Genomic DNA, 14,285 nt, shown 5'->3' on the forward strand with positions numbered 1-14,285 from the left:
ATAGTGGTGGGCGGCATTCCAGGCACAGGCTCTGTAACGAAACAACACTGGATATGGGCTGTGTGAAACACGCCTGGCTTCCAGACAGCAGAAATGTGACACGTCTGTCTCTGTCTGCTGAGGAAAACGCTTCCTTTTTTCAACGATGGGTTGAAGGAGGCTCTCTCCATCTCCTAACACAACATCCTGGACAGGCACGGCCTACAGTCCACAGGTTTCTCAACCAAGCAGTCTTTGAAAGCTGGTGCGACTAGTCTGATCCAAAATCCCAAACCAAAATGGCTACATATCAGGGCTGAAGTTGGACTTTCAAAGTCAGAATGAGGCACCTAGTTCACGAACCTGACTTGAGGGAGGCTGCCAGCACCTGGTGCCTTCAGCAGCATCAGCCTCTGCAACGCACGTCTGCCCTAGAGGTGATGGAAAGCAGAGGCAGCTGCTGAACGTGAGGCACTCAGGGCCGTAAATAGAGCACAGATCGCCAGCCTGGCTAGGAGACTCCTGCCCACGACAGCGCGGGGTCAGGTTCCACATCTGCTAGTGTAGAACATCTGCGACCACTGGCCGTGCCACGGAGGTCTCCGATTAATGTCACTGCACTGAGGATTTCACAAAAACTCTGCTTGCATTTTGATTTGGTTCACATTCTGCCCAGCGGCAGGCTGGACGCATCACTCACCACACACGGTGTCCTTTCTCCAGTCACCCAGGCTCACCCCTCCAAGTTCGCAGGCGGCAGCGTACGCTCCCAGGACTTTGCAGAACTGCTCCATGTCCCCTCCCGTGGCACACAGGTCATAGACACAGCTCTCAAAGTACTGCTGAGGGGGAGTGGACCAATGGCATGATACAAAAGGCCCGCTGCTGGCCACAATGATTTTGCACAGCTCTTCATACTTCCTCTCTTGCACGGGGTTGCAGGCTGGTGGGACAGGCGTGGGCCCGCAGCTGCATCAGAAAGAAACATCAGGTCCATTATGCGAGGAACAAACAGACATCGTATATGTTCTGGGAGAAAGCATTTTATCCTGGGACAAGGTTGCTGTATCTACACGAGAAGCTTGCTGTGCAGTGGTTACTGCTCAGTCATTCAGTACTTGCATACACAAGTACTAAATGACTGTGCAGTAACCGGAGTTGCTGTGCCCTAGGATCGCTGAATGGATTTTAGGTGATGCTGACTGTGCAGTAGCTCGTTACTACTGTGTAGTAGCATCACATCACACTTTGTGCCACGTAACACTACTACTAATGAGCTACTGCACAGTCAGCATCTTGTGTAGATGCAGTCAGTCTGATCATCCAGACATCCAAGTCCATTGTGAAAAGGTTCATGGGATAAATAATTAGAACAGCCTGTCCTGGAACGCAGCAAAGTGCATCTGAACAGGTGTCCTGGGACTGCATTATTGAAACCATACCAGACACGTGGCGGTGCATTCAGCCCCTCATTAAACATTGATTGAGAGGGGAATGGGTGTGCACACCAGACTCAGGACAGGATTCACATCTGCTTTGCCCCAGACTGAGGCAAAACCATGGGCTTATGTAAAAAAATGAGTGCGGGTGTCCGTGGAGCCTGTAACATCTTGGTTCTTGTAGACCTTGACCTGTTCTCCCCAGAGAGTCCCCAACTACTTACGTCCAGTTGTCATTCTTCACTTGCCAGCTGTCACCAAACTTAGTTGAATCCTGTTCTAGGCGGTGGTCTGGCTTCAGGAAGTCGTCCAGCTGATTCTCCGTGTAGGTGCCGCACAGACCACACAGCTGCCCCCTGAGACGCTCGTCAGCACGAACAAAAAGCTCGTGGTCACCATCAAACTTGACCTGAATGCCGACGGGGGTGTCAACCACCACATAGGCTCCCTGCAGAGCAACTGAAATCCCAGGAGGAAGATTCACGGGAAGAGCCACTCGAATTCCATTCACCTAAAACAGGGGAGACACAAACCAGAGACTTAGCAAGGACACTGGGAATCAGTGAGGTGTCCACACTGCAGACACGTCGCAGCTCATACGAAAGGACTGGGAGAAGGTAGAAGCTGCCCGACAGGGCTCTTGGTGAAAGTGCAGGTATGGCAGTGTGGCCCACCTAGTGACCAGGATGCACTGCCTCCAGCCCTTCCCTTCCCCTCCACCCAGAGCAGAGAGATCCCACGTGTCCTGGCTCCTAGTCATGCCCCTGCTCGGCAGTGCTCTAGTAGCAGTGCTCTAGTAGTGCGGGTGAGAAACAGTATTAACACTTAACGAGTGACTGCTCACGGCATGTCCTCAACTGAACACTACTTTCATTCCACGGATTTACTAGGGGCCAGGCGTGAGAGCTGTGCAAAGCTTCAGTCCCTGATTTGATTCAGTGGAGATTTGGCCTGATTCAGTGGCCGAATCTCTGAATCCAAGTCAAATCAGAGGACCCTATAATCTCTCAAATCGATTTGGAGAGCTTCGGACAGATTCGGTGATTCGGACATAGATACAGCTTTAAACGTTTTTTCTACATACCTCTCGGTATGAGGGTCTCTGAACACTGCAGTGCTGGGGAAGATGCAGCATCCCACGGAAGTGCGGGGGGCTCCCCAGCGTGCTCAGCTGCAGACCCGGAAGTGGACCAGAAGCACTTCTGGGTCCACCAGGGAGCCTGGGAACCTCCCCGGCTCAACGACTGGTGCCTCCTGGGTCTGGGGGGGACCCGGGGTCTCCCTGTGGCCAATCGCCGAGTACATCCAGTTCACTTCCAGGTTGACTGCTGAGCACGTGGAGGGCCGCCCGCACTCCTGTGGGATGCTGCATGCGCCCCAGCATTGCAGCGATCACGAGCTGCACTTGTCCCGCGAGGTACGTAGAAAAACCATTTAAAGCTGTGCCTGTGTCTGAATCGCTGATTCTCCGAATCAGCATCGAATCTTCAGATTCGGATTCAGCTGAATCAAACTGGAGGCAGTGATCTGAATCAATGGATCGAATCACTGTCCCTGAATTGGACCGAATCTGCACATCCCTACTCAGCATAACAAGTCATTTCTTCCTTAGAGGGGTGATGGAGAAATACCACTTTTATTCCATGGATTTACTAGGGGCCAAGCGTAACAGGTTTTCTCCATCTCCCTTGGCAGAGAGATGGAGAAAGACACTTGTGCTTTGTCAGGAGCAAGGTGAGGGTTTCAAATTGAAACCCTAAAGTTACCTAGGAGAGAAGAAGCGTGGCCCTGGCCTCTGGTGTACTGCAGAGCATTTGTATCGGTACTCGTTTCTTTAGAGCCATGAGGGCGAAGAAGTCCTGGGAATCGGAGTCACTTCTGATGGAGAGCCAAGGAGACAGGCTACCCTGTGTGCCTCTGCATGTCAGGGGGTCTACTTACTTGGACCTCTTTGTTTTTCCTCAAAGCAACGTGAACGTTTTTCAGGGTGACAGAAACAGAGTTCAGCGCCGTCCAGGCCGGGCTTCCTCTGTGTTCATTTCTGGTGGTCACAGAGAACGGCTCGGAAGAATTGTCGCAGGGCTGGACGACGGTATAATTGCATTCGCCTTGGAAGTGGTAGAGTCTCCCGTCAAAGGTGACGTAGTGAGGGTCCCCGTAGATGTGGCAGGTGGCGGTGTCTGGCGGGTAGCATCCCAGGATTCCCTTCTGCACCTTGCAGATGCGGTCCGCTTCACACGTCTCGTTACTGCAAGTGACAGTGCCGTTCTCAGCGCACGTGCATTTGCCCTTGCAGTCGGTTTGCCAGAAGGTTTCGTCTTTCTGTCAGGGACAACCCAATAAAGACCCTGTTAAGAGCCCAGGTTCACCCGCACGAGGAAACGACCCCGAATCCCACACCGCGCCCTGAACACACCTTATAATATTTGCCCTGATGGAGGCAGCCACAGTCCCTGATGGGGACGCACTGCTCCCCGCTGAGAACGAAGCCGGTGTTGCACTCGCAGCCCTCCACGCAGGGCTTGCTGCAGTTGCTTGGGGCCATGGGGTCGAAGCAGGTGGCAGGACAAGCACTGGTGTATGGATTGTAATGACTGTTGCCAGGGCACGGGAGTGCTGGAAAACACACACAGGAGGCACTAACTCATGGCCCTGATGCACAGCACCGCCTAGACCAGGCCATCGGGCTTTCGCTAAAAACCCTAAACCCCAGGACACCCTAAGAGCGAAGAACCCCAGAGTCACTATTTCAGGCCCAGGACACGCAAGAACAATTCGGTTCCAGTAAAGAGGGACGTAAAACCGAGCAACTCCGTCCACTTCCCCTTAGCTATGGGAGCCTTCCATAACATAACGAACCAACTTCATACGTCTCCATGCCGTGCCTAATTCTTCCGGGGACATCTCCACCCATTCCCCTGCAGAGTCATTAGAAAGACCTTATGGATGTACTAAGCATGGACCCTTGGCTATCTCTGACCTCAAGAGGAGGTGGAAAACACATTTGGCAGAGTCAGGCCTGACGGCTGCTGCCTTTTCTATGGGTTGACCAAAGACGGGGGACTTTCTTTCCTGCCAACAGCGTGTCATATTTCCGAGAAGAGGCATCAACTGTAAGCAGGGCGTGACACAGGTATGGGGGACACCCTCGAGAACACCAGAGGGTTGCTCAGACATTGGATTCCCTGCAGATACTCACGGCAGAAGGTGGTGTTTCTCCAGCGAGGCAGCATCACCCCGGCCCCCTGACAGGCAGCCGCGTAGGCCTCCAGAGCGCCACACAGCTGCTGCTGGCTGCCGTTCAGGGCACACAGGTCAAACACGCAGCTTTCCGCGAAGCTCTCGGGGTTGATCACCGAGTGACAGGCCACAAAGGCCCCCACCTGGCTGGTCATTATGCCGCAGTACTGCGCGCTCTGGTAGAGCCTCTCCTGCTCTGCAGTGCACGGCGGGGGAGGTGTGGCGGTGGGGGGCGGGATACTGCAGGAGGGGTCGCCGTCCTCCACTTTCCAGCTCTCTCCCAGCTCGTTGGAGTTGGCAGCTTGCTGTCCGTCCGGCTTCATGTACTCGTCGTCTCTGCGCCCGTTGAAGTTCCCGCACATGCCGCAGGTCCGGCTGGAGTAGGTGGAGGGCACCTTCACCTCCACTGAGTGGTCCGTGTCGTAGGACACGCTCAGCCCAAAGTCTGTCTCCAGGACCGTGTAGCGCCCGCTGCGGCTCACTCGGATTGAGCCGCCAGCTGCCATCACCGAGAGGGTTGTCCACTCTCCATTCACCTAAGGGTAGGAAAGGGAAGTTGCCTTCTTATTTTACCCAGCCGTGACCTAGGACTCTTGCAAGGAAACTGAAGCATTATAACAATCATGTCACTCCAAATCCTACGGTGCAGGAGAATCAGAAATGTTTCCTTTGTCTTCTCATCTTCTAGGGAGGGTCTCTCCCTAGAAACACCCGCTCCCCAGGGCATGGCTCAATGCCCCTCACAGAATATAGCCCTAGCTCTTTCATTAGAAGGGCATATACTGGAGAACTACCGGTAAGAGGATCTGATCTATGCGGAGCTTGAAGAAGTTGCTTGAAGAAAGCCATAAGGGAAGCCAGAAGAAAGAGACCTTCGGGAAGCCTGAGTCTGCAGTGTGCTGCAGCCACACAAAAGGTGAATTTGGTTTTGGGATTCACGAACAGAAGCATTAAGTGCAAGACACAGGAGTTCACTGTGCCTCTCTACTTGGCACTGGGGAGGCCTCATCTAGTGCAGTGGTTCCCAACCATTTTAGACCGTAGACTGGAAGTCACTGCAGACCGGAAGTGACTGGCATACCGTGAACTGGCAGTCAAGCCTTTTTTATACGGAGTATATTTATAAAGATATATATAACTATATACTCTGTACAAAAAAGGGTTGGATGCCGGTCCACAGTATGCCGCTCACTTGTGGACTTCCTGTCTGGCAGGCAACCCTCCTGTGGCCCCGGGGGTTGGGAACCTCTGATCTAGAGCATTGTGTGAAGTTTTGGCCCCCATATTTTTAAGAGGCACGTGGAAAAGGTAAAGAGAGTCCAGAGGTGGGCACCAAAAATGCTCAGTGGCTTGGAAGGCAAGTCCTGCGAGGAGAGGCTGAAGGAGCTTGGCATATTTAACTCTTAGAAAAGGAGTTTAAGAGGGGACATGACAGCAGCCCTCAAATATTGAAGGGTTGCCACACAGAACAGGGAAAGCACCTTTTCTGTCTTGCTGCAGAGAGGAGGACATGGACCAGAAGCTGGAAGCTGCAGCAGAGCAAGTTTACATTGGATATCCAGAAACGCTTATTCCTTGTCAAAATAGTGAAGCATTAGAAGAGATGCCTATGGCAGGGGTAGACTCCATCACTGGAGATGTCAAGAGAGAGTTGAACAGCACTGGTAAGGGATGATCTAGGTACGGTGATGGCTGTGGTCTACAATGGGGATATCCCAGCCTTCTAGGCTTTGCCAGCTGCTTCCTCCCCTCCATGCTCTTCTCTTCTGCCACATGTGTCAGGTAAGACTTCCTGGAGGCATTGGGTGTTGGCTGCAGCCCAGGCAGGGGACTTTGACTGAGCTGTGCCAGTGCTTCTGTTGGGAACAAAGCCAGAGGTTCCTGGCTAGCGGGTCTTGGCACCTCTGCGTAAGGTCAACAGATGCCATATTTGAGGTCAGGGAGCAGTTTTACTGCCTGGTTAGGTTGGTATGGATTGCGGGGTTTACTTTCTCCAGTGTTGCTGGGGACATGACCTCCACGTGGAACCTCCTGAGCATATACGGCCAGTATTTCATAGAAGTAGAAGATTGGCTGCTGTGGTTCCTATACTTTCCCTGCAGCGGGTTCAGGGCTGAGGTGTGTGTTGCATCGGAGATGAGGGTAGTCTTATGTAGAGTTTAAATCCTGCTTTATAGGGGATGGTTTGGATAGGAGTGATCCTGCCTGAGGTAGGGGGGTGGGCTAGATGACCTCTGGAGGTCGCATCCAGCCCTATGCCTCCATGACTGTAAGCTCTGGTACTTACCAGGACTCTGTTGCGATGGTTCCTCACGATGTCTATGCGCAGCCCGTAGACTTCGACTCGCACCCTCTGCACGTAGGACACCCAGGGGTTCCCGCGATGCTCATTCTTGGCCTCCACGTTGAAGACGGGCAGGGCGCTGTCATTGCCACACACCTTGGCCAGCGTGTAGGTGCAGGTGCCCATGAAGTGGTGAGTCACCTTGTCGAATGTGTTGTAGTGCGGGTCGTTGTGCACTCGGCAGACTCCGTAGGTGTAGCGGTAACAGCCAGGCACGCCATTCTGCAACCCACAGTAATGGGCTGGAGGGCAGGAGGCCACAGCACAGGTCAGCTTGCTGCCTGCAGCGGGGCACCTGCATTTCTTGGAGCAGGTATCGTCGGTCCAGAACTCAGAGCCAATTGGGTAGTGACGGTCTTCATGCCAGCACCCGCACTGCCCGCTGGGGACACACCGGTCATTGTAGAGCAGGTAACCGCTGTCGCACACACACCCTTCCACACACGGCAGGCTGCACGTGGATGGAGCCGTGGGGCGGGCACAGGTTTGCGGGCAGGCGGTCGTACAAGGCTCGTAGTGACTATTGGCAGGACACTGGATTGCTGTGGGAAACAAGAGAAATATATTGTGCTTGGGAACTGCTGTGCTAATGGACTCTTCTGGTCACCTGACAAGCACTGGACAGGGCATTTTTAGTGTCATCCGAATCCATCTCCATGCCTACTTAAGCACGGTGAAAACATGGTTGGTTCTACTCCCTGAGCACCAGACAATGACACCAGTCTTGTGTCGTACAAAGACGACCTACCAGTGGTTCAGAGCAATGGCAAGAGAGCAGGATGCAACTTAATCATTCAAGGGAAGAGCCTGTCCTTGGAAGTCTTGGAGTTTCCCAGGTCCAACCCTTCCTGGCTCACGCCTACTACTTATGGGCCAGTAGGAGCCTAGAAACATGGAAGGGGCCCTGGGCATTTGTTTCCTGACTCACGGCAGAAGGTGGCGTTCCTCCAGGCAGTGACGGTGACTCCCAGGGACTGGCAGGCGTCCGCGTACGACTGCAGGCTCCGGCACAGGGCCCCGGGCTCCAGTTGCAGCGCACACAGGTCGTAGGCACAGTTGTTGAAGTATGCGTCAGGGCGGAGCACACCGTGGCACTGCTTGAACGGGCCGGTCCCCTCCTTGAGGAGCCCGCAGAATTGACTGCTCCCAATCAGCTGCTGGGTGGTCTGGTTGCATATAGGGGGCTTATCTACAGCTGGAGGGCAGCTGAGAAAAAACCAAAGAGAGAGGCGGCTCAGGTTGGTGCTCCCAATCAGCTGCTGGGTGGTCTGGTTGCATATAGGGGGCTTATCTACTGCTGGAGGGCAACTGAGAAAAAACCAAAGATAGAGGGGACTCAGGTCGGTGCGGGGCTTTCCTTGTACAGCGCACACTGCCTGGACGGCACCAAGGTTGCCGGCAGCATTACCTACCTGCTGTGGTTGGAGACCTGCCAGCTGTTGCCCAGGCTGGTCGAGTCCGGCTCCATCCCGCCCTGGGGATTCAGGAAGTCATCCCCTGGTTTCCCGTTGTAGTTCCCACACATCCCGCACACTTGTGCTTTAAAGGAGCTTGGCAGTGTCACTTCCACGCGATGGTTCCCATCAAATCTCACTCTCAGACCGAAATCTGTGGTCACCACCACGTACATGCCGCTGGAGGAGACTGTAAGACCTGTGGATGGCTCCAAGGGCAGAATCTCCCGCTTCCCGTCCACCTGGGAAGCAGAAAGGGCACCGGGGTTGGAACCTGTAGGCTAACAGGCACCTCCCTCCTCACACTTTCCCATCACTCGGATCTCACCGTCACCACTCTGCCCTGCTCTAAAGTGATCCTGTGCCTGTACACATCCACCGCCACGTCGCGGACGTAGGACACGTGCGTGTAGCCTCCGCGGTACTCATTGGTGGCCTCCACGTTGAAGTTGGGCAGCGTGCTGTTGGGCGCGCACAGCTTGGACAGGGTGTAGGTGCAGTTCCCCATGAAGTGGTGCATTTGCTTGTCAAAGGTGAGGTAGTGAGGGTCTCCCTCCGCCACGCAGGACTCTGCAGGGCACAGCACACAACACCCCCCCAGGGATTATACCTGTGCCACCACTGCTTCTCCTCTTGCTACACATGGAGTCACCAGTGCGGGGGTGCAATGCCAGCCGCAGGCCTTGGGCCCATGGCAGACCACATCACTCCAGCAATTCCCCTGTCCCCTGCTCATGCAGGACCTTTTCTAGGGATTTAGGCATCGATCTAGACCCTGGGTTGGAATCCGCACCCACTGACAGAGGAGTGTGCAGGGTTACAAGACTGGTACAGAGAGACCGTGTCGCAGAGACACCGACTAACACATCAAGAGCCCTTGCGATATATGTTTTTAAGGGCATTCACCTGAACTGGGCCCCGGGGGTGGTGTGGTCGTCTCTGGAGTTGAAGTCGTGTCAGTCGGTATGGTGGTAGAGATGGCCGTGGGCGTGCTGGTGGAGAGGGTGGTGGTTGGCGCAGGCTCTGCAATAAAACAACACTGGAGATGGGCTGTGCGACACACACTCTGCTTGCAGACAGTGGAAACATGACAGGCCTGTCCCTGTCTGCTGAGCCACTGCAAATAGAATGGAAAGCTGTCCCCTTTTTCTGTGATGGGGCTGTCTCCTGGCACTGCATCCTGGATAGGTATGGCCTGCAGTCCTAAATTTTCTCTTCTCCAAGCTAAAGAAGCCCAGTTCCCTCAGCCTCTCCTCACTAGTCATATCCTCCAGTCCCACAACCATTTTCATTGACCTCTGCTTGACAAGTTTTCCACATCCTTTCTGTAGTGAGTGGCCCAAACTGGACACAGGACTCCAGATGGCCTCACTAGTGCAGTATAGAGGGGAAGTATCATTCCCCTCAATTTGCTGGCAACACTCCTGAACATAATTCAGTCCAGTATGTTGTTAGCTTTGTTCACAGCAAGGGCATGCTGTTGGCTCATTTTCAGCTTCTTGTCCACTATAACTCCCAAGTCGTTTTCTGCAGAGCTGCTTCCCAGCCAGTCACCCCCAGCCTGCACCGGCGCATGGAATTGTTCTCTCCTAAGTGCAGGACTTTGCTTTTGTCCTTAGTGAACCTGATGAGATTTGTTTTGGTCCAGTCCTCTGATTTGTTTAGGTCTCTCTGGGTGCATCTACATGTTCATTAACGTGCTTTTACTAATGTGCATTAAATCTAGTACCTATTTTAATGTGCTTTTGCGAAAGTGCACTGTTTTGGTGATGTTTTAATGCACATTAAAATAGGGTAATGTGCATTAAAGTGCACGTGCAGGTGCACCCTCTGAATCCTGGCCCTATCCACCAGTGTATCTACTGTTCCCCCCAGCTTGGTGTCATCTGCAGACTTGCTGAGACTCCATCCCATTTTCAGATCATTGATGAAGACATTGAACAAAACCGGCCCCAGGACCCATCCCTGGGGAACTCCACTTGATACCAGCTGCCAACTAGACATCAAGGCCCCAATTACTACCCTTTGAGTCTAATGACCCAGTCACTTTTCTATCCACCTTACAATGCATTCATCTAATGTGGGTGAATCTGGGGTGGGGGGCAGGGTGTTGATTCAGTCCATTGCTGATATCAGCCTCAAATGGCCAATTCAGAACCAAACTTCCCCACTGCCCATGCAGGATGCTTTGAATCAAAGAGTTTGGGCTGCCTCTTGTCTCTACTGATTGGTTGTTATTTGTTTCGGACAGGAAGTGAGGGTGTCTGCAGAGCTCAGGCAGGAAGGGAAGCTCTTTTTTTATTAATACATGCTCAGCAGAGACCTCTCCAAAACTCCAAAACAGGTGACTTTCAGCAGTAATGGTACAAAACAGGAGCCAAATTTGTTGAATTTCATGAAAACTGGTTCTTTTTAGAGAAGCTCACAGCTCATTTTGAACAAGTTTGGGGTGCTGGGGATGGATATGGGAGGAACCTGGGGAAATCCTTCTGAGCCTAATAGTGAATGCTTTGTCTTTGACTTCCTCCTAATGTGAGAGGCCAGGATTTTTGTGTGTGATATCTTTGATTGGACCAACTGCATCATTGGCATAGAGTTAGACAAGCTTTCAGGGACCAAAAGCTTGTTTAAGTCTCTTCCAATTATGCAGTTGGTTCAGTCAAAGACCTCATCCACAAGAAGCCTTGCCTCTCACATATTTTGTGGACCATTACAGTTACAACATCACTTTAACACTTCCTTCTAATGGCATTTGGACACTGAGGAGTCCTTACTCTGTCCTGCATTCTGGTACAGCAAACAGCTTAAAATGGAAAAGTGGGTTGGGAATACACTTAGATGCAAGGCAAGACTCACCACAGGGTCCCCTTCGGACACCTACATTGTCCACCGCTGTGTCACCATATTCTGTCAGTCCTCGAACAGCTTCAAAAATGACCTAAACAGGATGCAAAGTGAATCCTTGATGTTCAGATGATGGGAAGGGGCCCTACTCCAGTAGGGCTGTGTGAAGCTTCAGTCCTTGATTCAATTTGGTGGAGATTCGGCCCGATTTGGTGGCTGAATCTCCGAATCTGAATTGAATCAGAGGACCCTTTAATCTCTCTGTATCGAATCGGAACCCTCCGAATCAATTCAGAGAGATTTGGAAAGATTTGGCGGTTTGGACATAGACAGCTTTCAATGTACCTCTAGGTAGCAGGAGGCTCACGAATGCTGTGATGCTGGGGTGGATGGAGCATCCCAGAAGAGCATGGGGGTCCCCAGCACTCTCAGCAGCAGACCCAGAAGTGGACCAGAAGCACTTCCAGGTCTCCTGGGGAGCACTCTAGGGGGACCCCCCATGCACCCCCCGGCTTGTTGACTGGTGCCTCCTAGGTCTGAGGGGGCTCTGGGGGTCCTCCCATGGCTGACTGTTGAGCCGGGGGGCACGGGGAGCCCCCCTGCGCAAGACCCAGCTGACATGGAAGTGGAGCGGAAGTACTTCCAGTCCACTTCCGGGTTGGCTGCCGACCATGTAGAGGGCCCCCCACGCTGCTGTGGGACGCTGTATCCACCCCAGCATCACAGTGATCACAAGCTGTGCCTGCTACCTCGAGGTATGTAGAAATAACTTTTAAAGCTGTGTCTATGTCTGAATCACTGATTCTCTGAATCAGCATCGAATCTTCAGATTCGGATTCGGCCGAATCGAATCAAGAACAGTGATCTGAACCAACAAATCGAATCACTGTCCCTGATTCAGGCCAAGTCCGAATTGAATAGGGCCTGCTTCACACACCCCTGTAGTCCAGTATTGTAGTGCATGCAGGACCATTCCCCTCACTAAGTGCATTTACTACTTTTTTTTTTTTTAAAGCAGAGGACTTGCCGTGGAAGTCTAAAAGCAATGCTCCATATCAAAGCAGGGACCTGACGCATTGTTCTATTGTGCCCTGATATTTGCTTTTTCAGATCTATTGAAGGGTCAGATTTAGACAGTGCCTCAATGGTTTAAACTCAACTCACAGACAAACCCATCGCATTTATGTACTCTGCAGCCTGAAATCATGCCATTGTAAGGAAGATGGAAGGCAAAGTATTTTCATACAATGTAACTAAAAGCAACAGGACAATTCACAGAGACTTATTCTTCTCTCAGTTAAAGCAGGGGGGGAAAGCAGGATGAGTTCAGGTTGAGGTAATGGTCAGTCGTGGTGTAAAAGTGCAGTAAACTGAGAATTAAGCTAATTGTTTCTAACTGAAAACTAGAGCTGGGAAATTTCCAAGTGAGCAAGATGCTATACAAACACATAACAGAACACTTACACAGTTGGTGCATCTACACGTGCACGTTACTGCGGAATAGACCAATTCGCTCCACAATAAAGTGTCACTGTCTGCATGTGCGCTAGCATTAGGGCGCAGTAAAGTAATTAACTCCACCGTAAGACAGTACTATAGGGGACAGTAGAGTACTTTATTGCACTGAAACACACATGTAGACAATGACTGGGGGCATCAATTGTGCCTGGTCAGTCCAGCCAGCTGCAAGCCTTCTCCACCCCAGCTCAAACTGCTGCTGTCTCAGGTTGCATGTGTAGATGCTGCCCCTGGGAGCAGTTTTTTCTGGCTCAAACTGCTCTGGAGTTTATTGCATCACAGTAATTGCAAATGTAGATGCACCTAGTTAATATACAATACTCTCTAAATGCACATAATCATTGTGAGGATGTTTTTAGGGTGCTGCAGCAAAAGTCTGATAGGCAGAGTCAAGGGTCAATAGATTCACAACATTAGGGATAAACATTTGCTACAACTTCAGTGATCTGGTCCATATTTTAACCATTCTGGACACAGTGCTGCTGCCTACTGAAGAGCAAGAATGCACCAAAAGTGGAACTAGTTCAGAGCTACTCCCAAAATGGCTTTTATGAGGGGTTTTTTGTTTTGACATAGAATATTTTGGTTACACTTGATAATGCAGCAACCTTACTTACAGCATAATTATAATCTGAATATACAGGAAATATATCGTGTGTACACTTTTTAACGATTACAAGCAGTCTTTATGATAGAAGGTTAATTACAGGTCTAAAACACTTATTATTGCCACTTTAGTCCCTTACTTAATGCATGCCATTTTGGAACCCAGATACACTGACTACACTTCATTTACACCCTGATTATTCTCAGTTATGCCATTAACATGATATGATGAAGTGGTAATTAGAGGGGACAAAAGCAGAGCATGCTCTATTTATACTGTAATTTGATGCAATTGCCCTTTGTTTCAAGTCACTGAATTGCAAAGTGTAACCAAGATCTCCTGGTTTTAGAGCACAACCCCTTACAGCTTACAAGGATTAGGAAAATCGTTCCTGCCGTGTCAAACATTTAGGAGTGTTCTTGGTGTCTGTTACCTTTATTCTTTTTTCTGCCTCAAAAGAAACAGTTCTGAAACTGTACATCCAAGAAGAACTTTGGTTTCCATGTCGACTCCAAACCTCAGTTTCCTTTGCCTCATCCTGCACAATGACTTTCAGCTCGTTCTGATCCTCTGAACCAAGCATGTGATACCAAAAGTCTATGCATATGTCTCCGGAAACCACTATGCTAGGACTCTCAAGCCTGTTCGCATCGAATGGGATGAGGTTACTGGCCTCTTGGTAAATGAAATAGCCACCTGCAGAATGGAGAGACAGAGATTTGTGTTTTGCTTGGTGTCATTTAAAACTGAATTGTAGCCACCTTTGGAGTGGATCCTGGGCACCGTTTAACAGCAAGAAGCAAGGTTGTATTATAGTTATGAAAAAGAAGTCATTTTGCCAATTTTTATATCCACATAAA

The 14,285-nt window shown here is 51.2% G+C and overlaps 2 protein-coding genes across 2 annotated transcripts in view; both read right to left on the reverse strand.

Annotated features, from left to right (window-relative positions):
• The window catches only part of LOC102388031 (IgGFc-binding protein-like), a gene marked incomplete at its 3' end in the record, with an annotated part of 17,018 nt that extends 11,854 nt beyond the window's left edge, over nucleotides 1-5,164 (reverse strand). The window contains exons 1-5 of the mRNA XM_025211718.1: nucleotides 4,618-5,164; nucleotides 3,835-4,034; nucleotides 3,360-3,740; nucleotides 1,643-1,929; nucleotides 680-948 (exon numbers count right to left, since the gene is read on the reverse strand). Coding sequence (XP_025067503.1) covers nucleotides 680-948; nucleotides 1,643-1,929; nucleotides 3,360-3,740; nucleotides 3,835-4,034; nucleotides 4,618-5,164 — 1,684 coding nt within the window. The remainder of the gene's footprint in view (nucleotides 1-679; nucleotides 949-1,642; nucleotides 1,930-3,359; nucleotides 3,741-3,834; nucleotides 4,035-4,617) is intronic.
• A 261-nt stretch (nucleotides 5,165-5,425) lies between these two features.
• On the reverse strand, nucleotides 5,426-13,895 carry LOC112551329 (zonadhesin-like). Its single transcript, XM_025211722.1, has 8 exons — nucleotides 13,859-13,895; nucleotides 11,313-11,394; nucleotides 9,363-9,479; nucleotides 8,785-9,026; nucleotides 8,415-8,698; nucleotides 7,931-8,310; nucleotides 6,946-7,544; nucleotides 5,426-5,557 (listed from the first exon to the last, which is right to left on the reverse strand). The coding sequence occupies exons 4-8, from the start codon at nucleotides 8,974-8,976 to the stop codon at nucleotides 5,426-5,428; spliced, it is 1,587 nt and encodes a 528-aa protein (XP_025067507.1). The 5' UTR covers nucleotides 8,977-9,026; nucleotides 9,363-9,479; nucleotides 11,313-11,394; nucleotides 13,859-13,895.
• Between the last annotated feature and the right edge of the window lie 390 nt (nucleotides 13,896-14,285).

This window comes from Alligator sinensis, unplaced genomic scaffold (genome assembly GCF_000455745.1).
Source record: "Alligator sinensis unplaced genomic scaffold, ASM45574v1 scaffold697_1, whole genome shotgun sequence".
NCBI classification, from domain to species: Eukaryota; Metazoa; Chordata; order Crocodylia; family Alligatoridae; genus Alligator; species Alligator sinensis.

Bases quoted from the DNA above. Each gene is read 5' to 3' on its own strand.
- LOC112551329 (XM_025211722.1), bottom strand. From the start codon at position 8,976: ATGCACCACTTCATGGGGAACTGCACCTACACCCTGTCCAAGCTGTGC. The intron at 8,699-8,784 runs GTGAGATCCGAG...TCTGCTTCCCAG, and splicing joins AGCAGGGCAGAGTGGTGACG to GTGGACGGGAAGCGGGAGAT. The intron at 8,311-8,414 runs GTAGGTAATGCT...GTTTTTTCTCAG, and splicing joins CAGGTCTCCAACCACAGCAG to TTGCCCTCCAGCAGTAGATA.